This window comes from Ascidiella aspersa, chromosome 4 (genome assembly GCF_963924565.1).
Source record: "Ascidiella aspersa chromosome 4, kaAscAspe10.2, whole genome shotgun sequence".
NCBI classification, from domain to species: Eukaryota; Metazoa; Chordata; class Ascidiacea; order Phlebobranchia; family Ascidiidae; genus Ascidiella; species Ascidiella aspersa.
In genome coordinates this window covers 9,615,044-9,623,959 of record NC_139450.1, presented here as the reverse complement: position 1 = coordinate 9,623,959, position 8,916 = coordinate 9,615,044, and the positions used below count along the sequence as shown (strand labels likewise).

The following is an 8,916-nucleotide window of genomic DNA, read 5'->3' as shown; positions in this document are numbered from 1 at the left end:
AACTGGACAGTGCACCTCATGTGCACTTTTTTACCTTTGTTTCACTCGATCACTTGGATTTTTTGGCCGTGCAATTATGGCATGATCTCATCGAGATCTGCCATAATTTCCAGACTGGATCTTCACTTAATGTGACTGAGAAGTAATTGTATCACTAATAAAAGATGGGACACAATTGTTATCAGCCTGAGTTTCTATAATTTGGGCATTATTTAGCATCTTTAGGTGTTGAACAGGTACTGCGGTGTTGATAGGATGTCAACATTTAATTCGGGGCTGCAGTTTTGAATAACAAGGCAAGTAGCCGCAATGTAAACCTATCTGAAGCCCCTCAGAGCACTTAAGGTTTGCAAAAATCAACCTTCTGGGTTGAATACTGCAGAAGACTGATAACAATTGTGTCCCACCTTTTATAACTGATGTCTAAATTACTTTTCAGTCACATTAACTGATGACGGTACAAGCTTGTCTCCAAGCATCTTCTACTCGACCTCTTTGGCTTTACAATTCATTATCAAGCTACATTACAGATCCGTGCATAGTGTTCCCTTGTATGTAATATGTATCTATATAAGCTTATTTTACACGAAGTGTATTTTTATAGTATGTTTTTATGTAAACTAAATAAATATTTTTTTCAAATATATTTTAAGGTGGTGAAGTTTATTATAGTTACATGGTTGTATAGCATCATAGTTGTTTGGCAATGGCAATGTCCAAAGCTGCAAATATATTCAAACCTTACGCAACTGGGCTTTTAAAATCCAAGCCAGTTTTACGAATCCCAACATGTGGCTCACCAAAAAGTAAGATGATTGTTCTTTAAATTCCATAAAAGTTTGCATTGCTTTTTACTTTGATTTTTTTTTTTAAGTTTTTCTTAGATTTGGAAGTGGGTCGCCCCGTTTGTTACGAACCAAGGTTCTAGATTCTGGACCTGCATTTTTCCGGGATATGGTCAGCATTTGTTCTTCATACTACATATTTTTTATTATAGCGTACAAAAAGTTATTTGCCCTGATTTTTAGATTCGCTATTGGCTGTACGGATTTGTTCCAGCAATGGGATTTCTAGGTCTCACCAACTTGTTTATTGGTAATGCTGTCCTACACGATTATGATCCAGAAAAATATGACCCAGAGGAATATGAATTTTATGACGTAAATAGTTGTTTTATAGTTCTAATAACTCAAAAAGTGAAAACAATACAGCTCTTCTAAATGAATTTATTTGTATTACATTGTAGCACCCAATCCAACGCTGGATTGCCAGATACCTCACAGAGGACCCAAAAGTTATTTATTATAGATCTATATTTCATTTGGAGGCTAATCAAAGAGTCGACAGACAGATGTAAGTTAGCTTGAACTTCTTCATAAAAACCTTAGACTTCCTGCAATGACGTATTCTGTGTTTGTGTTTTTAGAAGCTTCATAAACCATGTGCACCAACTTCAGGCGTTTGAAGGTGAAGGCATGATGGAGATGCTGGATAGAGCTGCCATTCCTCGTCAGCTAAGGGATGAGCTCGACCAATGGGTGGATGAACAGGGTTGGACAGTGGATGAACCCAAGCGATAATTTTTTCTTTTTGTACTTCCATGTTTGATGTGTGTGCTTAATAAACTCACCAAAGTTAGGATTGCTTTTTATTTTTTTATAAGCCTGTATAAAAGTGTGCTTAAATAGGTGTATTACATCTAATTGAATTAAATTGGAACAGTTCCACTGAAACAAAGGGTATAAGAATGAAACTAGCACAGCCACTTAAATAAAATAAAGACAAAAAATCACAGTATGTCATATCACAGTGCTGACATCAAATACAAGGCACTGTGTATTAATTGAAATAAAGCAATATAATTCACAAGTCTTCATTTTCCTCTACATACAGTACAGTTCTATTGACTATTCCCAGTTCCTGCAAAGTTTGGTTACAGTCAGTAATCAGCTTTTTTGGAATACAATCCATACGGAATACATTGCACTGTGAAATTGGTATTATAGGATACTGACTGTGAGCATAGACTAGAAGACCACTGATTTTTGTTTGTGGTGTAAAAGCTCGCTCAACGCGTTGGCCATCTGGTAACTTTAGTGCTATCAGAAGACTTTCTTCCCCATGATCTGGCTCTCTGGGCATCCTTGGTTTTTCTGGTTTGCGATCAGGCCGTGCTGTACCGCTAGGCTCAAAAACTGACCGAGTTTGATGAACCTTTGGTCTTTTGCTTTCATAGTCGTTTGTTGTCACTTTGGTAACCTTTCTTTTGTTTGTCATGCCATTGGGTGGAGTGGATCTTCGATTCATTCTTTGCCGTGCACTATCCAAAATCATTTGCTGCGCCTTCTCTGTCAGCAAATCAACTTCGTTTCCAACAGTGTCCGACAAACCAGATGATTTGTTTGAAGACGGACTCCCGGAGTTGTGTAGGTGTGGAGAAATGGAAGGAAGGATGTGGTACCTGGATAGGGAAGATGTTGGACGGGTGATTTCTGGAAAGTGAACTGTAGCTTCAGCTTCATCTGTGCTTTGATTCGTCGAGGAAGGATCTGTAAAATTTTAAGCATTCGCTTACTTTAGTTACAAACATAAATTAGGGATCCCTGTTAAACATTTAACATTTTTTACTGGCCAAAAAATATAAAATCAGGATCTGTTTCACTATTATCTAAAATCCCTTTTTCAGTGCATTTTTGCTAGATCATCAATCAATACAATTCTTACTTTTAGCAAATATTGTTTAAAGTAAAATAAATAGTAGTATTTTGTGTGCAATATCCTATTCTAGTGGTTTCCAAATGGGTCTCTAAAGCAGTTTAGGTGGTTTCACAATTATAAGTCAAACATAATCTAACATAGTTAAAGGGATTGAAACTAAATATATCACAAAAGATTTGAGTGATTTAGTGCAATTTTTTAAATCCCCTTAAAGTAGTTGAACTGTAGTGTTAAAGAGTTTTAAGTCTAATACTAGTTGGCTTGGGATAAATAAAACCTAATACTATAATTTGAATAAGTTTGTCTTTATTGTTTTTCAAACCTGGCACCTAGAGTTTACTTATTATTGTTTCTTCATATTTAAACTTTACTAAATTGTAGAAGTCCGATATTAAACCACAAACGTTAAGGATTTAAGATTTTTCACAAATTACACTATCATACGGCCTAATTATGCTGCTTAGTTGCTAAAGTAGAGTGTTTGAGCATTGCAAATGATGAGTTATTTCTGCTAAGGAGGTATCAGCATATACTTTTTCTGAAATAATAGAAGAAATACCAGGCGTTGCCTGGGCTAAATAGAGCAGTTTAATAACTGATATATTATGCAGTGTGCTGCCTATTTGAATTAATTACATGTACAACACAATAATTTGCGGATTTAATCAGAATTTTGCATGATTAAACAAAATGGAGCAATCCATCATGCTGTGGACTCTTCATCACTATTGCATGTAACGTTTTCTCGGATGCTACGGGTTCTAGGGTAGGTTTAATAAAAACGCGGTAATGCAAACAACCTCTTAACGCATATCGCCCCCAAAGTTTCACTGCATGGGAGATAAACGGTAATTTAACATAATACAACAGTAAGATTGTTGAATCCGTGTCTTATATGGGCCAATACGCAGCATTAAACCTCTCTTGAAAAGCAACCAGCAACAAACGAATTTCCTGATTACCGTTGTAATTCCACACGGTTTTGAAAACACTGAGCATATAAGTCTTAACTTCGCGGTGATTTTAATTTTATTTTTACGGTCACGAAAAAGCTGCGTCCAACGTCAGACGTAAAGCCGTTTGAAATAAATAATGCTTACTGTTAAATCCGCTGCAATAAACGCAAGATTTTGCGTTGGTAAACATATTGTAATGAACTTTTAAACCTAAAGTCTTCACTTGAAACGTTGCACTGCGTAAGATCGGTAAATTTAAATTTTACGTGTTGCCTATTGTAAAACGGCAAAGGTGCTGATCGTCCCTTGACTGTTTGGCGCTGAATGAATCTAAAATAGGTTACGTTAAATACAGTGTGCCAGTTTATTATTATCGCAATTATCTGTGTGACAGTGAAAAATAAAATTCAAATATTTGTCTTGAGTGCTTACCTATGTTATAAAAAAGCGAAAATCAGTATGTAACCAAAAAACAATGTTTTATGTTAACAAACTGCATTATGTTAAAACCGCCGATGGTTTAAAAACATTTTGACAATTTAACGTGAAACCTAAATGCAATGTTGTATGTTTTTTTTCTGAAATAGTACGACTAATACTCGACTGTGGCACATAACACTTCTAAAGCGTGTCACACATCTTTGAAACCGGTGTTCACGGTGCATCCTAGGGTGCACCAGTACGAAAAGGTATACAAGGGTGCATCACAAACTTTAATGAACCATTAATATTTGACATTCAGGATGTTAGAAAACGGATGTAGGTTTTAACTGATGTAAAAAAGGCTGTTTTATGACATGAACAATAGTACTGGCAAGCAGCCTGTTGCCATAAACGTTTCTCGCCGACAGTGTGTAAAACTTCGATTTAATTGACATAATGGTATTGATATGCATGATGATTTTTCATATCGCTTTTTACCTCAGTTTACCTTCTTTAAGTAAACAGGGGCATGCCGCATGAGTTCGTCAAAACAACTTGGGGTTCACCAAACCAAAAAAGGTTGAAGAGCACTGTTTTTTAAGTAACGAAAAAAATGTGACAAATCATCATGACGTAAAAATTAATGTTTAGACTTGCGTAAAATCGTGATATTTACGAACTCTGCTTACATTTTGCGTGGTTAAACACTGTGAGGAACCATTAGGTCATAGCCCAAAATCACTATTAAATTATTGTTGGGAAGTTAAGTTGTACGAAGTCCGTGTAAGTTTCTGATGCTTAATCAAAGTATGTATATAATACGCATCGTGTGGTAGCAGTATTTATTCGACTTTTGTAATATTCAAGCAAACACCTAATCCAGCTACCAAACGGCGTACGACGTAAGAAAAATTCGTATCGTGTTTAAAAGTAAGAATTGCTTACTGGTAACCGCCGATGTAAACTGATATTTTGCAAACTCTGTCAAATATTGTGTAAATAAATAAACTGTAGAAAGAGCAAAGAACGCGTTTAACCCGTGACCGGTTTTGCAAGTTGCTGACGACTTTTAGGAATACTGCCACGTATCTCGCTCGAGACGCGCGCTCGTTGCTTTGTCTTTCTATTATGGAAAGAGACTAGTTTTTCTGTCTGGGAGCAAACGACCGCAGTGTGCACGGAATTGAGGGAGCCGTGTGCGCGCCGTTGCTCCGAATGTCTCTTAGTTCAAACCAACGTCTGGCGTGCGTGCGCGCACTCGCTGTATTGCCTCTCTCTTTAGAAAGAGACTAGTTTTCTCTGTCTAGGAGCGTGTGTTTCTTTCTATTTAAGCCTATCGAGCCACTTCCGCTTAGGAGGGAGCAGTGTGCGCGCCGTTGCTCCGTCTCTCTCTTGTTATGCACTAACGTCTGGTGCCCGGGGCCCAGCAAATGGCGGCCTAACAAGTCAAATATGATAGAGATATAATCAGCCGCTAGCATATTATATTGTGGACAAGTATCTTCAATTCTTTCTGTAGAATTTATAAAAAATTATCGGGCTTTGTTCTACGCAATCCGTCTTAGTCCGGATGCTTAATGAAAGTATTTTTAAAATACGGCCCGTGTGGTAGCAGTTCGACTTGTGTAATATTCAAGCAAAACGTAATCCGGGTACCATATTGTGTTTAAAAGTAAAAATTGCTGACTGGCAAACCGCTATTTTTGCAACTCAGTCAATGGACACATACTTTACGAAGCAAATAAGCTTTCAACCCAGGCAGGGTTAAAACTGGTTCAAACTGGGATTGCTTTGACGACTTTTAAGGGTGTTGCCACGACTCTCGCTCAAGCTGCGCTCATTTCTCTTGTATAGGAGCATGCATGTTTCTTCCTATTTAAGCTTATCGAACCGCTTGCGCTTAAAATGAAGCAATGTGCGCGCCGCTGCTCCGCCTCTCTCTTGCTATATAACAATGTCTGGCGTCCGGCGCACGCGGCCACCGGCGAACGCAACTTTTATAGAGATATAATCAGCCGCTAGCATATTGTATTATGAACAAATACCTTCAATTTTTTGTGTGGAATTTATATAAGACCCATGACCTTCTTGTCCTAACTGGTTCCTTGATGTATTATTGTGTTGTTTTGTTTGATGTGACCTTGTCAGCGAATGTGAAGTAGAGGAGTTTTGATATGCACGGCTAGATGCTCCTGGCCCAGTACTCTGCGTAAATCTGGATACAAACAATGACATATTCACAGATTTGCACAATCAACTCATATCTTTAACATTAACAAATCCCTAAGTATACTGTCAATATTAATAACAAAAAATAAGCCATCATTGTAAACTCGCAGTAAAATGTGATGTAAAAAAATAGTAGAAATTAAATTCATTGCCAGTTTCTTACACAGAAGTAGTTCTACTTGTAGAGCTGCTTTTTTCTTTGACATCAGTTGACCTGTTAACCACTGGGTGAGTTCTTCTTGTTTGGCCCTTTGCAGATTTGGGCCTCACAGGCTTGTGCATGTTATAACTATGCCAGTCTAGCCTGAAAATCTATGCAAAACCGAAAAAACAAACGCATATATATGAGTTGGCGTATTGTCATCCAATTCCGAGAAAAGTTACAGTTAAGACAAACTATATAAACCGCCTGTTTGCAACTGGTATATGGCGCATGAGTAATGTACATAGATAGATACACATTCGCTATAGGTTAGCACAAGCCAGACCAGGCAATAGCATCATCCTTAATTTTTTTTTTTGACAAACGAAGCATAAAATGATAAATGCCACACAACTATTGATTAATCTTTGCAATTTTCACAGGTGTAATGCTATATTGGTATTACGCATCTAGGCATCAGGTTATATATACATATAATAATAATAATACTAAGCCAACATTAGTCATATTTTAAACAGCATTCACAGTTGGGAGGTCAATTTGTAGTGATATGCGAAAAAGCAATTAGGTTACTTAGCAGGTAGTTTATGATGTCGTACTTGTAATGGCAATGTTGCAAAAGTTTTCAAAATCTTGCCGAATCCGCTCTCGTAATCTTGTACGTTGAGCATTAATTTCTGATCTGTTCCTTTCAAACTCCAAAATCTCTTCTTTGGTGAGTTCTGGCAGACTCTCCTGATCTGACTCTTCATCTACTGAACATTCGCACTGCTTGTCCTGCTTCAACAAGTCCAGCAAACAGCTGAACTCAGTCCTGGAAAAGTTGTCTTCTCTTGAAGCTTGGTCGCCAGGGAAAGCTTCTGGTTGTAGGCCACTATTTTCTTTTGCATTTACCTCCACATCTGTATCTTCCGGAGCATCGCCTTTCTGATCTTTTCTTCTCTGTTGCTGCCTTTTTCTTTTGAGACGCTTCTTCTGCTGTTTTGATTCTTTATCTTTGTCAGCTTGCTCAAGTTCTTTGCACAATGCTTCCATTTGGCCGAAGCCAGCCTTTCGCTCAAAACAGGTCTCAAAGTTTTGTCTCGCGGCTTCAATTCCCAAAAATAGCAAAATTAACCAGGACTGCTCTGAAGTCAACTTAAGGTGCCACACCCTGTGCAATCGTTGGTAAAGATAAAGAGCTAAGCAGGTACAGACTTCTTCTTGGGCAATGTCTATCGTCTTCGCATGTCGCTCTCGTTCGCCCCCGACCATTTCTGCATCTGCTTGTGTTAGGTTATGTACAATAAATGGTCTCTCACAGCAAACATGAATGTGCTTTTTGGTCGCATTGTCATTTGCATTATCATTCCCCATAATATTGCAGCACTGTAATCCGTGATAGATAGCTGAGCAATATCCTGGTTCATCCGTACCATCAACTTCGCAAGTGAGAATGTTGAGCGCTTTCATCACATTTGCCTTGCACTCACAACAGAATCTGTGCTTCTTTAGGTAATGTTCCATTGTCTCCAAGATTCCATTCATATCGAGAGACGAAACTTCTTTTTGACACTCAACACACATTTTGTCCCATAAGTCAAGGATGGATGAGTTGCACCACTTGGGCAGATTAAGTTTGTTTTCCAAAGAGGTCTCAGAAGGTTTTTGAATTTTGAGCGAATGAAAGACACAGCGTTTATTTTTTTTATTGTGCAGAAGAGATTTGACAGAGTCGAAGAGCTGAGTACGAATATGATAAAACAAGTAGTAAAGTTTTTTAGGGTTGCCTAGAAAGGAAGGGTCAATGACAACGCTCCCTGAAGGCGTAAACCTAATGCACCCAAAGACAGGATTGTTGAGCTGTTGTACCTGATGCATCATCTGTTCAACACTTCGTCTGCATCCCACACATGGAACAAATTGAGAAAGGCAGCTAAAAACATCTTTGTCTTGAACAGTGCAAGCCTGCTTAAGCTCTACTCTATCAAGGGAATGATATTTCTTACGGAAAGCGTCATAAAACGAGCTGGGAATATCGCTACATGCACACTCTTTGGAAATAAAATCTTCAAACTGAATCACCATTATCACACCTTCCTCCACATAAAGAGGCAATTGCAAGCGACTCAGATTTAAATTATCCGTCTTGTGCCGAGTCCCAACCAGATGAGCCTTTTCAAATGTAAATGAATCCATCACAATAATGTTTAACTTCCAAGCTCTAAAAATAAGTTAATGTGTAATAATAAAAGGTTAAAATATATATATATATATATATATATATATATATATATATATATATATAAACAATGAAAAGGCATAATCATACTAAGTAATATTAGTTAACTCATCTTCATGCAGTATTTTTTTAATTTAAGCTAACACCTTAAAGCTTTTATCACAATTGGCAATATATATATATTTAACTGTAGACTAATGTACGAC

At 37.5% G+C, this 8,916-nt stretch overlaps 3 protein-coding genes across 3 annotated transcripts; 1 reads left to right on the top strand and 2 right to left on the bottom strand.

Moving 5' to 3' along the window:
- The first annotated feature begins 655 nt into the window (after nt 1-655).
- LOC146147071 (uncharacterized) lies at nt 656-1,639 on the top strand. The gene is made up of 5 exons (XM_083386677.1): nt 656-806; nt 875-957; nt 1,029-1,160; nt 1,247-1,353; nt 1,427-1,639. The coding sequence occupies exons 1-5, from the start codon at nt 707-709 to the stop codon at nt 1,578-1,580; spliced, it is 576 nt and encodes a 191-aa protein (XP_083242803.1). The 5' UTR covers nt 656-706; the 3' UTR covers nt 1,581-1,639.
- Nucleotides 1,348-6,616, bottom strand: LOC146147070 (uncharacterized). Its single transcript, XM_083386676.1, has 3 exons — nt 6,490-6,616; nt 6,143-6,312; nt 1,348-2,549 (listed from the first exon to the last, which is right to left on the bottom strand). Exons 1-3 carry the CDS (start codon nt 6,606-6,608, stop codon nt 1,864-1,866), a joined length of 975 nt encoding a protein of 324 aa, XP_083242802.1. The 5' UTR covers nt 6,609-6,616; the 3' UTR covers nt 1,348-1,863.
- A 21-nt stretch (nt 6,617-6,637) lies between these two features.
- On the bottom strand, nt 6,638-8,684 carry LOC146147069 (gametogenetin-binding protein 2-like). Its single transcript, XM_083386675.1, has one exon. The coding sequence runs from the start codon at nt 8,665-8,667 to the stop codon at nt 7,075-7,077; it is 1,593 nt and encodes a 530-aa protein (XP_083242801.1). The 5' UTR covers nt 8,668-8,684; the 3' UTR covers nt 6,638-7,074.
- Nucleotides 8,685-8,916: the final 232 nt, after the last annotated feature.

Bases quoted from the DNA above. Each gene is read 5' to 3' on its own strand.
- LOC146147071 (XM_083386677.1), top strand. From the start codon at position 707: ATGGCAATGTCCAAAGCTGCAAATATATTCAAACCTTACGCAACTGGG. The intron at 958-1,028 runs GTCAGCATTTGT...CCTGATTTTTAG, and splicing joins CTGCATTTTTCCGGGATATG to ATTCGCTATTGGCTGTACGG. The intron at 1,161-1,246 runs GTAAATAGTTGT...ATTACATTGTAG, and splicing joins AGGAATATGAATTTTATGAC to CACCCAATCCAACGCTGGAT.
- LOC146147070 (XM_083386676.1), bottom strand. From the start codon at position 6,608: ATGCACAAGCCTGTGAGGCCCAAATCTGCAAAGGGCCAAACAAGAAGA. The intron at 6,313-6,489 runs GTAAGAAACTGG...GTTTGTATCCAG, and splicing joins ACAAGTAGAACTACTTCTGT to ATTTACGCAGAGTACTGGGC. The intron at 2,550-6,142 runs GTATTTGTTCAT...AAAATTTTACAG, and splicing joins TTCCACACAAAAAATTGAAG to ATCCTTCCTCGACGAATCAA.
- LOC146147069 (XM_083386675.1), bottom strand. From the start codon at position 8,667: ATGGATTCATTTACATTTGAAAAGGCTCATCTGGTTGGGACTCGGCAC.